Here is a 20,291-nt window from a genome sequence, read left to right on the forward strand (position 1 = left end):
CCCTTGAGACACATCCATGGGCGACCGCTGACCCCGCAGCAGCCCCAGCTGCTAGGAATTACTCGAGGCGATGTTTTAAAAAAATCTTTATTTAGAAACTAAAAGTCCTCAAACCTACCATATTTGTCTGTACAGCTCCCACCACGGCAAAAAGCAGCCTTGAGATGTTCACGTACCCAGTCAATACTCTCCTTACACATGCGCATGCTATATCACTGTCTACGGTATACCCTATAAATAGACATACAGAGCTACTGGACCCCGACATACATTACCCAGACACGTATAGTGAGAGTGCCCCTGTGTACGTTCGTTCAGAAAAGGAGGCCTCTGGATTCTGCAGGGAGAAGCAGAGAGGGTGGGAGCGACACTGCAGTCCCGTCAGACACGCAGTGCGTTTGCACACGGGACGGGGACAGTGTGGGAGTGGAACTTGCACGGTTTTTTGGGGGAGAGGAGGAGGTTGTCCATTTCCAGCCCCTTTCCTTTTCCATCCTCCCCTGCCACCAAAAAAACCCACCTTAAATAAAAGTTCACAGTAACTAAGTAAAACACAAACTTTTCCGGACCTGAACCCTAGCAGACTGTCTGCCTGGCCGCCTGGTTCTGAACTCAACAGCGCTGGATTTCCCGCGTGCCGTCCCCCCGCTTCCAAATGTGCAAGGCATTTGAGCAAAAGGTGGGCACAGGCCAAGGGTAAGTGGCAAGACCTGGCATGAGGTTGGCGTTTTTGGCTGGCTTTCCCCCTTTCTTGTTTGTTTTCTAATGTGGGGAATGCACAGCCTTGGCGAGAATGAAACCGGCACGTTTCCAGGACACATTCAAAAGGTGCTGCACAGGGGGACCGTTGAGGTAGTAGGAGTGCTTTCCTTTCAATGGCTGGCACCAGGGAGAGACGGGTGGCTGTGTGTGCACCCACCCATGTCTCGGTGCACACCACCGTATGTACCGTTGTGTCTATGTAGCAACATGCTGTGCTCACTCCGGCGGCTTTGCTCTGGCCCGTGTATGTGCATGAACACGCCGGTGTGTACCTGACTGTGTGGTTGGGCATGTGCACGCCTGTGAACCGGGCCTGCGCATGTGTGCAGAGATGCATCTCACCGTGGGGCTGTGCATGGACACATCTGTGCACCCGTGTCTGCAGGTATACAGCTGTGTCTTTGCAGGTGTAACGGGTGGGAGTGCATGGTCATGTGTATTCCTGCACCATGGATGTTGCTTTTTCTGGGGCCACGCTGCCTGCTGGAGTGTTACCGATGGACCTTTCAAGGCAGGTTTTCCTGGCACTGGGGTTAACCCCAATGTTGACTTCTAATTAGAACAGAATGTCCCATTCCCTCTCTCCACTAAGGGCCAGGGGTGGGGGCTGTAGACATCCAGCCCTGACGCCAGCCTGCCCTCTGCTCAGGTGGGAGAGAAGCCTAGCACCCGTTGCTGTGGTGACATGGCTGCTGCTAGGCCCGACCCAGCCACAAAATGGCCTCCTGCCCTGGCTACAGAGTTTCCCCCAGAGCCGTGCCATTGTCAGGCAGCTGGCAGTGTCCTCAGAGAAGTCTCTGGGCCACAGTCGCTGGCACAGGGAGGGAAATGAAAATCCTCTGTGGAACTAGCACCACAAAGGTCGTGGGTGGCACCATGACCAGCTGGAGGGAGGGTCGTGTCTCCCAGGGCCTGGAGTCTCCAGGAATTGAAGATTATGTGAGGTGATGAAACCTTCAGGAATACAGCCAACCAAAATTGGCAACCCATAGGGGGAGGAGGGAGAATCACTTGTAAATGACTCCAGGCCGTGCCGCCTTTGGCTGGAGAGACAACGGAGTGACCAGCAGGCACCGGCATTAGAAGGGTACTTGTCCAAGGCGGTTGATGAGCCATAGGCAAATGAAGCCATTAGAATGGGGGTGCTGCAGCCTATTGATCTGGGGCAGCGTGTGACTGCTCTGGGGAGGCTGCACTGGCCAGACCGAATTGAGATTCACTGTGTGCTTGTTTTGAAATTTGCAATCCCTCCTCCCCTTCCCCCTAGGAGAGAGAAATCCCTGAGGAATTCACACCAGGCGCATTCCTCTGTTCAGGGGCTCCCAGGCAAGAGGAGGCGAGAATGACACAGGGACACTGTGGAGCAGGGCATGTGCCAGTCAGTCAGAGTCATAGGACAGGAAGAGACCTCGAGAGGTCATCTAGTCCAGTTCCCAGCACTCAGGGCAGGACTAAGTATTATCTAGACCATCCCTGACAGGTGTTTGTTCAACCTGCTCTTAAAAATCTCCAAGGATGGAGATTCCACAGCCTCCCTGGGCAGTTTATTCCAGTGCTTAATCACATGACAGGAAGTTTTTTCCTAATGTCCAACCTAAGCCGCTCTTGCTGCAATTTAAGCCCATTGCTTCTGGTCCTATCCTCAGAGGTTAATGAGAACAATTTTTCTCCCTCCTCCTTGTAACAAACTTTTATGTACTTGAAAACTTATCATGTCCCCTCTCAGTCTTCTCTTCTCCAGACTAAACCAACCCAATTTTTTCAATCTTCCCTCCTAGGTCATGTTTTCTAGACCTTTTATCATTTTTATTGCTCTTCTCTGGACTTTCCCCAATTTGTCCACATCTTTCCTGAAATGTAGCACCCAGAAGTTTTCCCCAAGATGATCCTTGTTCTCTCTCTCTTTTCTCTTATCCTCCTTTTTCTTTTTTAGCAACCCCCAACCCAGTTGGGGATAAAAAAAAAACGCAGTACAGTACAGAAATACCCCATTAGAAACCTTCCCTCCCCCCGACCACAGTCTCTCTCCTCTCGTCGCCGGAAGGGAAGGCTCTGGAGTAGTCCCAGAATAGTTTGTTGCCTTCATCTGGTTCTAGGTTCTTTCCCCTCGCCCCCCAAGACAAGGTTCTAGATGCTCCAACCCTTCCTGCCACAGCTCCTCAAGGAAGCCACATGCTAAAGGACGTTGAGCTTTCTGGAGCAGGTTAAGTTACTGTGGACCAGGTTCCACATCTGGAGCAGCTCCAGGGGCAACAGTTTGTGAACCACCATCATGCTCCGGTAGAAACACGGCTCCTTGTTCATCTTGCTGTTCTTGTTCTTCACAATGCCGAAGGTCTTGAAGCCCTCGTGTCTGACTGGCGCCACCTTGAGGACCTCCAGGCACATCCCCAGGAAGACGTCATCGATGGGGTACAGCTCCAAGGTCTCCGAGGTCTTGTGGAGCTTTATGGCCAGGGGCCCATCCATGAGGAAACCTCCACCACCCGCATAGGGTGGGTAGCTGTTCTTGTTGTAGAGGGCGCTGGGGATGTAGTACTTGTTCTCTTTCTTCCGGATCGGCCTGGCTTTGTACAGAACGTCCCCCACAAACAGGTCTTCTTCCTTCTTGTTGTCCAGGAACTCCAGGATGTTGTTGGGGCTGACGAAGACGTCGTCATCCCCCTTGAAGATGAAGCGAACGCTGTCGCAGTAGATGTTGAGCCACTTTAGGAAATGGACCTCCTTGAGGGTGAGGTTGAAGAAACTGTCCAGGAAATCCCATTGTAGGATATCCCCATAGATGTGGTTCTCATAATCCAGCAGCTTCTGGTAGTTGGCCCTCTCTTCTTCTTTGGCGGCCGTGCCCAGCAGAAAGAGAGTCCTGATCTTTTTCCCATCCACCTCTTTCTCCTGGCCCCAGGTCCTTCGGATGGCCTCCCGCCGGTCGTGCTGCGTGATGATGGACTTGACCACAATCAGCAGGTAAATGTCACCCCTGCACTTCTCCGGGTGGTTGATCAGCATGGGGAAGTACCTACAGTGCCGGTAAAGCAGGAACTGCCGAAAGTTGGGTTCCAGCCCCTTGAACCAGTCCAACTTGCTGATGTTCTGGTTGGCCGTGCAATTGATAGTGGTGACGTCCCAGGATTTCACCTGGTTCTCAGTGACTCCCTCCGCCTCCAGGGGGGTCTTCTCCTTCTTGCTCTTCCAGAAGTTGCCGGTCTTGGAGAAGCTGCCATCTCTCTTCTGAGCTTTCACGGGCTCTTGGTGCAATTCTTTCTGCTGCTGGCCCTGAATGAAATGGCTAGGAGTCATCCCCCTCTGCAGCACCGTCACCATGATCACCAGCACAAAGGACAGGCAGGCACTTTTGTAGATTGTCTTCTTCCTAAAGAGACAAGATGTATGGTTAAGGCAAGGTTCTTACCCACGAAAGCTTATGCTCCCAGTACTTTTGTTAGTCTCAAAGGTGCCACAGGACCCTCTGTTGCTTTTTACAGATTCAGACTAACACGGCTACCCCTCTGATACTCAGCTGGGGTAGAATCTCAGGGGTCAGCCCACTCTGTGCGAGAATCTTTTATTCTTACAATCAGAGAGACACTGCAATGCAAATGCCAGACAATGGTTATTACATAAGAGAAGGACACTGAGCATGACAAACAGAGAGAACATAAGAATGGACATACTGGGTCAGGCCAATAGTCCATCTAGCCCAGTGTCCTGTCTTCCGACAGTGGGCAATGCCAGGTGCCCCAGAGGGAATGAACAGAACAGGGAATCATCAAGTGATCTATCCCCTGTCACCCATTCCCAGCTTCTGGCAAACAGAGGCTAGGGACACCATCCCTGCCCATCCTGGCTAATAGCCATTGATGGACCTATCCTCCATGAATTTATCTAGGATAGGTTAAAGGAGAGGCAGGAAAGGCAGACCCACTCCAGGGTATGTGTAAAGCCAATTGAAGTTTTTTGTCTATTCATTTAAGAAGTTTTAGCCAGTTTACAAATTCTCAGCATGTAAATATCAGACACAAAACGACAATCATTAAAACAGTGTGGGCAGAAAGTTTTCTTGCTGACATATAGGGTTTCATCAAAACTGAATTTTTTTGCAGTGTCAGTTCTAGTGAAAATTTTCTATTTTTCTACCATAAATATTAAAATCAATGTTCACTTCCAAGTGCCTTAAAATGTCATTTTGTTTCACATTTGTGGTTTTTTGGGGTGAGGGGAAGCAAATCAGAACGATATTTTATGTCGAACTGTCAATTTGAAAGATCGGATTCCATTTCCACTTAAAATGTTGTTTAGGTCTTTTTTAAACAGAAGGGGGAAAAGGAACCAACCCCACCCTCGCCTCCATATTTTGCCCTCACCCCTATATTTTAAGTTGAAATGAAATGAAAATTGTCATTTCCTTTTAAAATGGCGATTTCAACAAAAATATCCGTTTTGAAACAATTCTGAACTCCCTTTGGGGAAAGAAGGGAAACTTTTCAACTTAAAAACGTGAACCAACATTTTTCATGGGAAAAAAGTGGGTTTTATGCCCAAGTCTCGGTACATATGATTTACTTTCACATTCATATGGAGGGTAGGAAGATGCTCTAGGTCATTATTTGAATGGCTCTCACCAACATTTGTTTTCAAACTTTTGGGGCAAATTTTTCTCAGTCTTCAACATTTGCACTCTCAAAACACTGCATGTTAAACCCCTCCCGCCGTCACATGCTCCTTGTAATTTCTCCCTGACATAACAACTAGGGTGACCAGATCACAACAGTAAAATATCGGGACACATTGGGGTGCCATCAGCCCTGCCCACCGTCCGCCCCCACTCCTTCCTGGCTCCGCCCCCACTCTGCCCCAGGCCCCGCTCCCTCCCCGCTCGGGCCCCGCCCACCACGCCCTTCCTCATCCCCAGGCCTACCGCTGGCTCTTCACCCCCCACTCGCTCGCCCATCACTCGCCCCTATGGGGCCGATTTCCCCTCTGCCTGGTGGATGCTCGCCTGCCCCCCCGCCTCTTCCCGCTCCTGCACCGCCTTCACCCCGCCCCCATTCCACCCCCTTCTCCGCCTCCTCCCCTGAGCGCGCTGTGTCCCCACTCCTCCCACTCCCTCGGGGGAAAGTCCTAAGCGCCGCCAACCCCAACTATACATACAATGTGATGGGGGCTAATTTAGCTACAGCTAATCAGGAAAGAGATCTTGGAGTCATCGTGGATAGTTTACTGAAGACGTCAACGCAGTGTGCAGTGGCAGTCAAAAAACAAACAGGATGTTAGGAATCATTAAAAAAGGGATAGAGAATAAGACAGAGAATTTCTTATTGCCCTTATATAAATCCATGGTACGCCCACAGCTTGAATACTGTGTACAGATGTGGTCTCCTCATCTCAAAAAAGATATACTGGCATTAGAAAAAGTTGAGAAAAGGGCAACTAAAATGATTAGGGGTTTGGAACGGGTCCCATATGTGGAGATAATAAAGAGGCTAGGACTTTTCAGCTTGGAAAAGAGGAGACTAAGGGGGGACATGATAGAGGTATATAAAATCATGAGTGTGTGGAGAAAGTGAATAAGGAAAAGTTATTTACTTGTTCCCATAATATAAGATTGAGGGGCCACGAAATGAAATTAATGGGCGGCAGGTTTAAAACAAATAAAAGGAAGTTCTTCTTCACACAGCGCACAGTCAACCTGTGGAACTCCTTGCCTGAGGAGGTTGTGAAGGCTAGGACTATCACAGGGTTTAAAAGAGAACTAGATAAATTCATGGAGGTTAAGTCCATTAATGGCTATTAGCCAGGATGGGTAAGGAATGGTGTCCCTCGCCTCTGTTTGTCAGAGGGTGGCAGGAGAGAGAGCACTTAATCATTGCCTGTTAGGTTCACTCCCTCTGGGGCACCTGGCATTGGCCACTGTCGGAAGACAGGACACTGGGCTGGATGGACCTTTGGTCTGACCAGTGTGGCCGTTCTTATGTTGTTTGTGCTGAGGACAGGACCCAACTGTGGTTATTTGCATTGCTTTGTAGCTCCCAAACCAGCTTTGGCCCTGTTGCTCCTGCTCTCACATCTGCTCCAATTTCCTCCAGCCCCACAGTCCCGTGCATGTCAGGGCTTCTCCCCCAGCCAATGACCTGTTTGCCCAGCAGGACCCCATCACCTTCTCCAAAGACAAGGCAGTTTGTGAGATGCCGAGCAGAGCTGGCAGTGGCGGAGGCTCGCCTGGTGGATGGGGGCAGGGAAGGGATGTGGCATCGGGGCTGTTGAGTTCATCGAGCTTGACGCACAGGCAGCGTGCGGTGCTGATGGGATCCCCTGGGAAGTAGCTGCTGCTCTGGAAAACGTTTCCCAGAGACAGTGCATCCTATACGGCTGGTAACCTCGCCCAGAGCCCCCTCTGGGTCACACGAGCCCGCATTTCCCCCCCTCCACCCAATGCAGGCTAATTCTTCCCAAGAGAAGATCAGTGAGATCCGCTGCACTACCCCCCACCCCATTCCACCCCCTCTAACACTTTCCCTCTTCCCACACCGAGGTTTCTCCCCTGCTCTCCATCTCTCCCCTTTTCCCTCCCCCTCCTCGGCCGCCTCCTGCTCACCTCCTCCATGTCCCTTCAAAAGCTGACTTCCCCGCCTCCCCCCGGCCTCCCAGTTGCTGCCCCATCTCCCTTCTCATCATGGGTGACGGGTATAATAGGCCAGGGGAGGCTGCTGCAGCCGCCAGACCCCGCAAGTTATGGGACTTGGGGGCAAAGATTTTGCTTTATTATGCCCCATACATGTTCTGGGGCGGCTGAGGAGGCAGTATGTGCTATTCAGCTTCCTGGGTTCCTCAGTAAGCTCCCTCGACTCCAAGGAGATTACTGAGGAACCCAGGAAGCTGAGTAGCAAATACCACCTCCTCAGCCACCCCGGAACCTGCATGGAGCATATCAAAAGCGTCTTGGAAGAGACGCTTTCCCGGGCTAGCTTGGGCCTAAGGAGGAGAGGGGAGGCTGCGGCTGCGGCTGACCTGGGGCTCCTCCGGGCAAGGTGGTTGCGGGGGAGGGGTGGGGTTGGGGCTTCAGCCAGCCCGGGGCTCCTCCGGGCAGGTGTGTGAGAGGGGGGGAGGTGTCGCGGGGCTTCAGCCAGCCCGGGGCTCCTCTGGCCGGGGGGGCGCTCGGGGCTTCTCCAGGTGGGGGGCTTGTGGCTGGGGGGGGGGGGAGATGAGGGGAGAGGGAGTCTTGGGGCTCCAGCTGCTGGGGGGCAGGCGGAAGGGGTGAAATTGGGGGCTAGGCTCCCCAAAGGGGGGCTCCACCCGCTACCCACGTTTCTCATCACTAAGTTCATCTAACACAACATCTACTGCTGCTGCCTCACGGCCCTCTCATCCAGCGCCGGCCTGGACCTCCCCTCCCTAAGTCCAGCTTCCATCCTCTCCACCCCACTGAGACTGTTCCCACTTGGTCTCCAGCAGCCTCGGCCTCCTCCGTCCTCGTCCCCTCTCTGCCGATCACATCCTCCTCCTTGACATTGGTTCTTCTCTTGGCCTTTCAAATACCATCCTCTGTGGTCCTCCTCCCTCCTCTGCCTCTGGTCACTGCACCAGATGCTTTTTTGGCAGACCCTTTCCCACCTTCTGTGGGGGACCCATGAGGCTCTATCCAAGACCAGGTCTCTTCCTGGCCTGTCAACCTGACATCACTGCTCCCCACTCCTTCAAGTCCCTGCCCTGCTCATCCTCGCTTTCAGGGTTCTTGCCTCTCTCTGCGCTAATGCAATATTGCATTTCTGGGATGCTACAAAGGTTCTGCTTGAGGCCCCCAATATCCCAATCTGCTTCTCCATCGCTCTTGCATTATGGCATGACAACCCTCCATGCTGACTTTTATCCCTCACCCCCGGAACTCGGCTTGGCAGAATTGGTTTGTTTGAGCTGCGACTAGGCAGGTGACTGCTGAAGGCGAAGGCGAACATTGCTGCCACGTTTCACATTCATTCCGGGTAACAGATCGTTTTAAAAGCGGCCCCGGGCTGGAAATGCTGGTTTGGTTCTAGGCCCTTGGGGTCCCGCTAGCTCTGAAGCTGGTTGCGACTCCCTGGCAATTTGGCACATCGTTAAAATCTTCTTGGAAACTCACGCGCCACCCATGTTTGAAGAACATCATTATAGCCAAAACTATTAGCCATTGTGTCTAACTGCAAGCGGTTACTAGCAGGTCGCACACTTGGTAGCTGGTGTAGGCCAAGTTCACCTCACAGACCAGGGGCTCCTTGCGTCCTGCACCCCACAAGCTGCCTCTGTACCACCCGCCCAACCCCCTCTTTGTCAGGGACAACTCCCCCCTCCTCTGTGTGCCCCCCATTCCATCCTCCCCTATACCAGCACCCTCCAAAATCCACACACACACAGACACGCTTTTGTGTGCCCTTCATTCCACCTCCCCCCAGGCCAAGATCCTCCATTCTCCTCTCCACAGCAGGCGTGTTTGTGCCCCACCTCTCTATGGCTGTGCTAATCAGATAGCAGGGGGCTCACATGTTTCACGTTTTTCCCCTTTCATTTTTTTCTGATTTCCCCCCAAAATCAATAGGATTCTGACCTGGGATGCCTAGAACATTCCCTGACATTTTGAACGGATCAGGTGCGCCGTTCGAAAGATATCATGCTACAAACAGAGAAGAGCCACCCAGCGGCCTGCGTGGCCTTCGCAAACCCAGCCCACGAGCAGTTTGCCGTCTGGTGGCTGGCTGCAGCATAGGGAAAACCTAGGTATCCGGCTAGGCTGTAACCTGGAACAAGGGGGCTTCGTTAGCTCAAGCAGTAGCAGCCTGTGGTTTGGGAGACAACGTTTTCCAGGGTTCCTCTGCGCTCTTTGAGTTTCACAATGGATTTTGTGGCAGGATCGCCAGTGAGGGCATTTCCTTAAAGTTGCAGGGGGAAAAACGGCAGCAAGAAGGAAATTCTTTGACTACTCAGTAGTAGCTCCGGAGTTACGATCACAAGCAAGCTATCTCATAAGCGGTAGCTATGGGATTTCGAACGTACGAACCACAGCAGTGTCTGATTCGTGGCCCGTATAAAGCAGGAAAAGCATTGCCGTGATTATTTCACGGTATGTGAGAATTCGTCTGGAAAATTTCAAAGTAATTGGTCAAAGGAGGGGCCTGTTCCTGGGTAGGGCCTATTTCGTGTGTAATTATTGGCTGGTTGAGGGAAATTCAGTATCGCTGCCCCCAAAGTGTTCAAAGATTGCAAGATCTGCCACCCCCCACTGGAATCGATACGGGGTATCATCAAACAACTACACCCCATACTTGATGGGGATCCTATTCTGAAAGAAATCTTCCCTGAACCCCCAATTCTGCCCTTCAAGCAACCCCCCAGTCTCTCCAAGCTCAGCAGCAGCTAATTCCCCACAGACCAGGACACACTAACTCGAAGTGGCACCAGACCCTGCCAGAACAACAGATGCAAAGCCTGCAGACCTATCTCCACTGCTGCATTGATGAATACTCCCCCACAACACACCTGTCTAGATCCATGGGTCCTACACGTGCCTATCACAACATGTGATGTACCTCATCCAGTGCACTCAATCCTCCAATAACAGGTATGCGAGTGAAACCAGACAAATCACTACGCTCTCGAATCAACTCATACAGGAAAATGGTAAAAAAAACCCAACACCTGTGAGTGAACGGTGGCAGTAGCTCTGTTGGCCGGACATAGCACGGTCCACACTGGCGCTTAGGTCAGTGTAACTTATATCGCTCAGAGGGGTGGCTTATTCACACCCCTGAGTGACATAACTTGTACTGATGTAGGCTGTAGTGTGTGTAGATAGCTCGAAAGCTGGTCTCTCTCACCAACAGAAGTTGGTCCAATAAAAGATCTTACTTCTCCCAGCTTGTCTTTCTGATATCTTGGGACCAACATGGCTTCAACACACTGCATACAAAAATCACATATCAGGCCTCTCAAAATCGCAAGATTGGCTTAAAAATCATGAGCTTTTTTAAAAAATCAATTTTGGGTACCTTTTCTTGGCCTCCCGGTTTGAGCCTCTAGGGAGCACGCAGGTCCCAGTTCCAAGCTTTTCTCCACAGCCATGGGCTAGAAATGTACTTTTTAAATTAAAGCTGCAATTCACGTGTCATCACTTATCTCCAGGAGCTGGGGCTTTCAGTAAAACATCCAATATCGCTATGGGATAAAATCCCGAGAGGTGGCAACACTGGCTGTGACACTCCATGGGAATAACCTGAACTTCGTTAACATTTTTGCTGTGAGAATGTCTTTGTTTTTATAAATTATATAGGGTTACTGCAGAGATTAGATGCTCTATAAGGCCTCTGGATTCCCATTGCTCAGTGCAGAGATCATGCTTTCTATAATGTCCCTTGACTCTCTTTGCCCAATAGAAATTTGACGACGCTCCATCTTCCTCTGCACGTTAGGTATGATCTGCAGAGTTCCCAATTTTCTTGTGCTTCCTCCTACCCTCAATAAACTTTATGAAATGCTTGTCAGGCCAGACAGATTTTATAAGGGACCTGTCACTATATCAAACAATAATGCCAGATTTTGTAAATAATTCTTAGGTTTTTTTTTTAATTAAATGGCACTTAACTGTATGCAAAACCTGAAGATTTACAATCAAACTGTTTTTTAACTAATGAAAACCCCAAAGCTGGTCATTTATAAGCATCTATAACTTAGTTCTATCTATTAATAATGTAAAAAACCTCGCAATAGCTCTGGTTACAGCTAAGAGTATGGAAATAAACAGTTATGGGAAGGTGGATAGATATTGTATGTATATTTTATATGTATACATTTATCTGAGACTGTATGAACTGTGAGGGTATTGGAATATTTATCTACCTCTGAATAAAGACTGGGAGTGGCTGGGTCACTAGTAAAAGTAATTTTCCCTCTGTTGATATTTACCCCTTCTTGTCAACTGTTGGGAATGGGCCACGTCCACCTTGATTGAATTGGCCTCATTAGCACTGACCCCCCACTTAGTAAGGCAACTCCCATCTTTTCATGTGCTGTATATTTATACCTGTCTACTGTATTTTCCACTCCAGGCATCTGAAGAAGTGGGCTGTAGCCCACGAAAGCTTATGCCCAAATAAATTTGTTAGTCTCTAAGATGCCTCAAGGACTCCTCGTTGTTAGAGCCAAAGGAGTTACAAGTGTGAAACTTACCTAGGTGAGAGGCAAAACAGACGGACTGGGGGCAGATCCTCAGCTGGTATGAATTGCTGTGAGTGTATCCGTACCAATCTGTCCAGACCAAGGATCCAATCCTGCAGTCCTTAGCCAGGCAAAACTCTCAGTGAACTCAATGGGCATTAGACTGAGCAGGGAGTGCAGCATTAGGCCCCTAGACTGGGAGCTCCTTCCACCCACCTCACCACAGGGTAGAAATAATCACTAGCGATTGGAGCTAGGCCTGAAGCAAACCTTGGTTTTGAACATTCCTAAACCCGGGGTTCCAGACTCATGCCACAGTCCTTTCCCTGCAGAGATCACCCAGAATTTTCTCCCATCTGCTTTTATGGGGAGGGACGGGCACGTAAAGGAAACAATGGTCCCAGAGGGAGGCTACTGGGTAACGCTTAACTAGAGACTCTCCGTGTTAACTTCTACTGGCCGCAAATAACACCGAAGTGCATTCCCTTAAACTCTCCCCTGCTCATTGATGTGTGACTTACCCCCTCCTCTACGTCCTTTTGGAAGCTGGCCCACAAACTATGAGAATCTGCGCAGGTGACAAGTATCAGGGGGTAGCCGTGTTAGTCTGTATCCACAAAAATAACGAGGGGTCCGGTGGCACCTTAAAGACTAACAGATTTATTTGGGCATAAGCTTTCGTGGGTAAAAAACCCACTTCCTCAGATGCATGGAGTGAAAATTACAGAGAGAGGCATAAATATATATTGGCACATGGAGAAGGGTGTTATCTCATAAGTGGAGAACCAATTTTGAAGACCAATTTAGACAGGGTGGATGTGGTCCACTGCCAATAATTGATGTGGAGGTGTCAATACCAAGGGTGGGGAAATTGCTTTTGTAGTGAGCAAGCCACTCCCAGTCCCTATTCAAGCTCCAATTGATGGTGTTGTTTGTAAATGAATTGTAGCTCAGCAGTTTCTCTTTGAAGTCTGTTTTTGAAGTTGTTTTGTTGAAGGATGGCTACTTTTAAATCTGTTATTGACTGTCCGGGAAGATTGAAGTGTTCTCCTACTGGCTTTTGTATGGTACCATTCCTGATGTCTGATTTGTGTCCATTTATCTTTTTAAGCAGAGACTGTCCGGTTTGGCCAATGTACATGGCAGAGGGGCATTGCTGGCACATGATGGCACGTATCACATTAGTAGATATGCAAGTGAATGAGCCTCTGATGGTGTGGCTGGGTCATATGATGGTGTCGCTAGAGTAGATATGGGGGCAGAGAAGGCAACGTGGTTTGTTGGGGATTGGTTCCTGGGTTAGTGTTTCTGTGGTGTGATGTGTAGTTGATGGTAAGTATTTGCTTCAGGTTGGGGGGCTGTCTGTAAGTGAGGATTGGGCCTGAAATGGTGGGGCGTTCAGCTGTACAGAACGCAACGCCATCCACAGCCTCAGAAACAACTCTGACATTATAATCAAAAGGGCTGACAAAGGAGGTGCTGCAGTCATCATGAACAGGTCGGATTATGAACTGGAGGCTGCCAGACAACTCTCCAACACCACATTCTACAGGCCACTATCCTCCGATCCCACTAAGGAGTACCAAAAGAAACGACACCATCTGCTCAAGAAACTCCCTGCTACAGCACGGGAACAAATCTACACAGACACACCTCTAAAGCCCCAACCAGGGGTATTCTATCTGCTACCCAAGATCCATAAACCTGGAAACCCTGGACGCCCCATCATCTCAGGCATTGGCACTCTTACAGCAGGATTATCTGCTTATTTGGACTCTCTCCTCAGACCCTATGCTACCGGCACTCCTCGCTATCTTCGAGACACCACCGACTTCCTGAGGAAACTACAATGCATTGGTGATCTTTCTGAAAACACCATCCTGGCCACCATGGATGTAGAAGCACTTTATACCAATATTCCACATGAGGATGAACTATAAGCTGTCAGGAACAGTATCCCTGATGTAGCCACGGCACATCTGGTGGCTGAACTTTGTCCTCACCCACAACCATTTCAGATTTGGGGACAGATACCTTCAAGTCAGCAGCACTGCTATAGGTACCTGCATGGCCCCACAGTATGCCAACATTTTTATGGCTGACTTAGAACAACGCTTCCTCAGCTTTCATCCCCAACGCCCCTCTTCCACTTACGCTACATTGATGAAATCTTCGTCATCTGGAAGGAAGCTCTTGAAGAATTCCACCTGGATTTCAACAATTTCCACCCCACCATCAACCTCAGCCTGGACCAGTCCATACAAGAGATCCACTTCCTGGACACTTCAGTGCAAATAAGTGATGGTCACATAAACACCACCCTATACCAGAAACCTACTGACCACTATACTTACCTACATGCCTCCAGCTTCCATCCAGGACACATCACACGATACATTGTCTACAGCCAAGCCTTAAGATACAACTGCATTTGCTCCAATCCCTCAGACAGAGACAAACACCTACAAGATCTCTATCAAGCATTCTTAAAACTACAATACCCACCTGGGGAAGTGAGGAAACAGATTGACAGAGTGAGACGGATACCCAGAAATCACCTACAACATAGGGTTACCATACGTCCGGATTTTCCCGGACACGTCCGGCTTTTTGGGACTCAAATCCCCGTCCGGGGGGAAATCCCAAAAAGCCGAACATGTCCGGGAAAATCCTGGGCCAGGGGCTGGCCCGGGGCCGGCGGGTGCGCCGAGCCGGCGGTGCCGGGTGGCCGGGGGGTGCGCCGGGCCGGCGGGGACCAGCGGTGCGCCGGGCGGCCGGGGAGTGTGGGGTGCACCGGGCCGCCGGGGACCGGCGGTGCCGGGGGGGGGCGCCGGGCCGCCAGTGCCGGGTGGCTGGGGAGTGCGCCAGGCCGCCGGTGCCGGGCGGCCGGGGAGTGCGCCGGGCCGCCGGGGGGTGTGCTGGGCCGCCGGGGACCGGCGGTGCCGGGGGGTGCGCCGGGCCGCCGGGGGGTGCGCCGGGCCGCTGGGGGCTGGCGGTGCCGGGTGGCCGGGGAGTGCGCCGGGCCGGCGGTGCTGGGTGGCCGGGGAGTGCGCCGGGCCACCGGGGGGTGCGCCGAGCCACCGGGGACTGGCGGTGCCGGGCCGCCGGGGACCGGCGGTGCTGGGTGGGCCAGGGGCCCGGGGCTGCTGGGCGGGCCAGGGCTGCTGGGCCGGGGACCCGGGGGCCGGGCCGGGGGTGCTCGGCCGGGGGCCCAGGGGCCGGCAGTTCTGGGCGGGCCGGGGGTGGTCGGCCAGGGCCGGCACCCCAGGGCCGGAGCCGACCCAGGCTGGAGCCGCCGGGGGGCCAGCCTGGGCTGCGCCTCCTCCCCCCCCACACACCCCCTTACCTGCTTCAGGCTTCCCGCGAATCAAATTTTCGCGGGAAGCAGGGGAGGGGGCGGAGACTTTGGGGAAGGGGCGGAGTTGGGGCGGGGCGGGGGCGGGGCTGGGGGCGGGGCCGGGGCCCCGTGGAGTGTCCTCCTTTTGGAGGCACAAAATATGGTAACCCTACTACAACAGGACAGGCCCAACAAGGAAAATAACAGAACACCACTGTCCATCACATACAGCTTCCAGCTAAAACCTCTCCAGCGCATTATCAACGATCTACAGCCTATCCTGGAAAACGATCCCCCACTCTCACAAGCCTTGAGAGGCAGGCCAATCCTCAGTTACAGACAGCCCCCCAACCTGAAGCAAATACTCACCAGCAACTACACATCACACAAACACTAACCCAAGAACCAATCCCTGTAACAAACCCCATTGCCTTCTCTGTCCCCAAATCTACTCTAGTGACACCATCATAGGACCCAACCACACCAGCCACACCATCAGAGGCCCATTCACTTGCACATTTGCTAATGTTATATATGCCATCATGTGCCAGCAATGCAATGCCCCTCTGCCATGTACATTGGTCAAACCGGAGAGTCTGTATGTAAAAGGATAAATGGACACAAATCAGACATCAGGAATGGTAACGTACAAAAGCCAGTAGGGGAACACTTCAATCTTCCTGGACACTCAATAACAGATTTAAAAGTAACCATCCTTCAACAAAACAACTTCAAAAACAGACTTCAAAGAGAAACTGCTGAGCTACAATTCATTTGCAAATTTAACATCATCGATTGGGGCTTGAATAGGGACTGGGAGTGGCTGGCTCACTACAAAAGCAATTTCCCTTCCCTTAGTATTGACACCTCCACATCAATTATTGGCAGTGGACCACATCCACCCTGACTAAATTGGCCTTCAACATTGGTTCTCCACTTGTAAGGTAACTCCCTTCTCCATGTGCCAATATATATTTATGCCTCTCTCTGTAATTTATACTCCATACATCTGAAGAAGTGAGTTTTTTACCCACGAAAGCTTATGCCCAAATAAATCTGTTAGTCTTTAAGATGCCACCGGACTCCGGGTTGTTTTTGTGCAGGTGAAACTCACACACTGAGGGAGTGGGAGGGAGAGCAGGAAAAGCTGTTACCTGAGGCCGGATTCTGATCTCACACATACCCCTGTAATTCAGGAGTAGCTTCGCTGAAGTCGGTGGAGCCACACCAGTAGGAAACCCACCTGAGATCAAACTCTTCCCCAGGAAGGGGTGCTTTACATTGGCCAAACTCAGCTCTCACTTGCCTCTTCTTTGGTCTCCCCCACCTTGTAGGACACACCTTTGGGTGGGTCATGCCACCTCGGCATCTAGTCCAAGCCTTTATCAGTCTAATTACCTAATTAAGAATAAACAGTTCCCATTATGGATGCTGGCCCTGTATGGAATGGAAACTCTCCCCCCAGTGAGTCCATCCATAAAAATAAAGTCTCTGGGGAGACAGGCAGGCTTTCCATTGCCATGAAATCCCTCTTTGACTGGACTGGAATCTCTCTCTTTTTTAATTCCTCGTTTAAATTCAGTTATCAAGCGGGCTCTGCCCCGGAGAACACAAGGATCTCCCAGCCAATCACACCTGGGGCCTGGGGAGCTCGTGGGATCAGATCTAGAACCCAAGGGTTCCAGACTAGAAGTTCGAGTCCCATTGGCTCCTGGCCCGGCAGGTGAGGGTATTTCATGCCCTTTCCTCTCCGCGGAAGCCAGGAGGGGCAATGACTTGCCGACAGGCCCCGTGATGGCCAGCCGGTTAGTGGTAACCCAGGGCTCTCTGCTGACATGTCCCTGCCTTAGGGTTAAATGAAGGGAGAGAGATTTGACGCTGGAAAAAAAAAGTCAGGAAAACTACGTCCTAGTGGGGGCCCCGCACCGGCACCTCCCCGGACAGAGCTGCTGGAATAACCAATTAATTGCCACTGTTGCGGGGCGGGTTGATCCCCCCCCCCCCCCAACTCCTCGAACGGGCAGCCGTGTCCCGCGCTGAGCCGCGCCCCGGTCCCACAGGAATGCCGGTACAGTTTGCAGCGAAGGAGGGGAAAAAAATCTCAGCAACCGAGCCCTGGGCTGGTCTGGGGGGAGGGGGGAGATGTGCCCCCCAAGTCCCTCCAGAGGGGAACGGATCGCTTCAGCGCTGCCTGCTGCGGCGCCGCTGGAAGCCAGGGTGGGGGCTGGCTGGGTTTGGACACTGCCCCCCCCCAGTGCCTTTACCTTCCCCCGAGCCCCAGAGCCAGCCCGCGGGGAAACTCCACGGCGCCCTTGGGCGGCTGCTAGGATGCGGGGGGGGGGACGGGGGGACGCACACAGGGGCACCGATCAGCCAAACACCCCCCAACCCGAGCCCCGCTTTGGTCCCCAAGAGGGAGCAGTCCCGGCTCCGCCAGGTCCCTTGGGGGGCTTCGCTCTCGGGGCCGAGCCGAGCCGCGCTGGGGATGGAGGCGAGGGAGACGCACGCGAGCCCCCGGGGATCGGACAGGCGAGCAGCACATGCCGAGTCCCCCAGCCTGGCTCCCCATGTTCACCCAGCCCCCTTTGCAGCCACTCATGGCATGGCCGCGCTCCCCGCTGTACCTGCGGGGGGGGGGGCGCAGGAACCCCCCGAGGGCCCCCCCCCGAACCCGGTACCCGGAGCTCACCCCCGGCGGAACGCGCCTCTCCAAGCGCTTCGCCCCGAGCGCTGCGAGGGCAGGGCGAGGCAGAGCCCGGATCGGCCCAGCTGAGCAGCAGAGAAAAAAGTGGGGGGCGCTGGTCTGCCCCCCAGCTCCCCCCCGGCCCCGTGGGAGATCCGCAGAAAGCCCTGGCGCACTCACCACTGGAACATGCTGGGCGCGGAGGCTGAGAACCTAGCGGTGCTGCTGGAGCCGGCTGCGATCCTGAGAGGCTCCCTCCTTCCTCGTCCTGGGGCTACACTGCTGTGGGAGCTCACAGGGCAGGCTGGCTGGCTTGGCTTTGCCCTCCTCCCTGCCTGCGGCTTGCACACAGAGCCCTCTATGCTCACTGGCCTCCTGCTCTTTCCTCCCCTCCACTCACTGAGGTGGAGCCTGGGCTGCAGGTATTTTAACTCTTCAGCTGCTGGGCTGGCAGGACTGCTGCCCCGGGGCCCAGGCCGCCAACAGGCTCTGCCCCCTGTCCCAGCGACAGCCTGGGCAGCGCCATGTCAAAGGGCGACGGGCCAGGAGTCATGGGTGGTTATCGCTCAGTCGCTGGGAACGAGCTCCTCACACCAGGCCCTCCTGCCATTTTGCTTTCCTGGCCGCAAATGCCCGCTGGGTGCCGGGAGACTTACGGCTGGGGCCCATCGTCCCCAAGTGGATCACTTCCTGGGAGGGGCTCCCATCAGCACCAACGCCCGAATAATTCTTCCAGCAACCTAGCGCTGTCTACACTGGGGCTTAGGAGGGCTTAACTACATCTCTGGGAGGGGGTGGATTTTCCACACCCCTGGAGTGACTTTCTAGTGTAGACCAGCCCTTAGAGACGTTGTGCAGAAAGAAAGGGCCAGATTTAGACACCGCCTGGATGCAAAGATCTAGGGAAGAGGTCTGAGTCAACGATAACGCCCAGCTTCCGGGCCTGAGTGATGGTGGCATTGTCCAGGGATCCTAAAATGTATCATGCATAGACTTAAAATCTTCCCGGTGTGTCCAGTTTCCTTACACGGCAATTGTATCAGAAATAGATTCAGACGGGGAATGACTAACACGCTGTCAAACCAACCATATCTTTTCACCATCGGAAACACGGTCTAATGTGGTGGCATCTTAAATAACTTCCCACCTATAGCAGAGAGATGTACTTCAATACAGTTAACAATCCAACATTGTTATCTCAGTAGAAGGGGCCCCAAGCCAAAATCCTACTGCCAAACACACATGAATTTGGGGGGATGTCTGAAATCTCAGCTGGGATCTGGACCAACATTTTGTGGCTTGAGCCTCTCTTTAGCGATAGCCTATCTTGAGTTACAGAGAAATCTCACAAACCTGGGTGACTGGGTAACAAAACGGCAGATGAAATTCAATGCTGAGAAGTGCAAAGTAACGCACTTTGGGGGAAAAAATCCCAGCTATACATACACAATGCTGGGGTCTAAATTAGCTATTACCACCCACAAAAGAGATTTTTGGAATCACCGTGGAGAGGTCTCTGAACATTTCTGCTCAATCCACAGCTGTGGTCAAAAAGGCTAAACGTTAGAAACTGTTAGGAAAGGGATAGAAAATAAGACAGAAAATATCATAATGCCACTATATAAATTCATGGTACAGCCAACACCTTGAATACTGCATGCAGTACTGGTCATCCCATCTCAAAAAAAGATATATTAGAACTGGAAAAGGTACAGAAAAAGGCAACCAAATTGACTAGGAGTCTGGAATAGCTTCCATATGAGGAACGTTTAAAAAGACTGGGCCCGTTCAGCTTAGAAAAGAGATGACTCGGGGGGGGGGGGGGGGGGGATATGATAGAGGTCTATAAAAGCACGAATGGTGTGAAAATAGTGAATAGTTATTTACCCTTTATCCCATCCCCTAGAACTGGAAGGGACCTTAAAAGGTCATCGAGTCCAGCCCCCTGCCTTCACTAGCAGAACCAAGTACTGATTTTGCCCCAGATCCCCGAGTGGCCCCCTCAAGGATTGAACTCACAACCCTGGGTTTAGCAGGCCAATGCTCAAACCACTGAGCTATCCCTCCCCTTTCACACAATACCAAACCCTGGGGGTCACCTGATGCAATTAGACTGAGTACAAACAAGACAAAGTGCTTTTTCACGCAAAGCACAACTAACCCATGGAACTCATTGACATGGGACATAGTGATGATCAAAAGTATAACTGGGAGTTCATGGAGGATAGGTCCATCAATGGCTATTAGCCAAGATGGTCAGGGATGGAACCCCATGCTCGGGACCACCCTAAACCTCTGACTGCCAGAAGCCAGGAGTGGAAGACAGTGATG

At 52.1% G+C, this 20,291-nt stretch overlaps 1 protein-coding gene across 1 annotated transcript; it reads right to left on the reverse strand.

The window, feature by feature from the left end:
• Positions 1 to 77: 77 nt before the first annotated feature.
• B3GNT7 (UDP-GlcNAc:betaGal beta-1,3-N-acetylglucosaminyltransferase 7) lies at positions 78 to 18,289 on the reverse strand. The gene is made up of 2 exons (XM_054039604.1): positions 18,141 to 18,289; positions 78 to 4,132 (listed from the first exon to the last, which is right to left on the reverse strand). The coding sequence occupies exons 1-2, from the start codon at positions 18,149 to 18,151 to the stop codon at positions 2,938 to 2,940; spliced, it is 1,206 nt and encodes a 401-aa protein (XP_053895579.1). The 5' UTR covers positions 18,152 to 18,289; the 3' UTR covers positions 78 to 2,937.
• Between the last annotated feature and the right edge of the window lie 2,002 nt (positions 18,290 to 20,291).

This window comes from Malaclemys terrapin, chromosome 9, assembly GCF_027887155.1.
Source record: "Malaclemys terrapin pileata isolate rMalTer1 chromosome 9, rMalTer1.hap1, whole genome shotgun sequence".
NCBI classification, from domain to species: domain Eukaryota; kingdom Metazoa; phylum Chordata; order Testudines; family Emydidae; genus Malaclemys; species Malaclemys terrapin.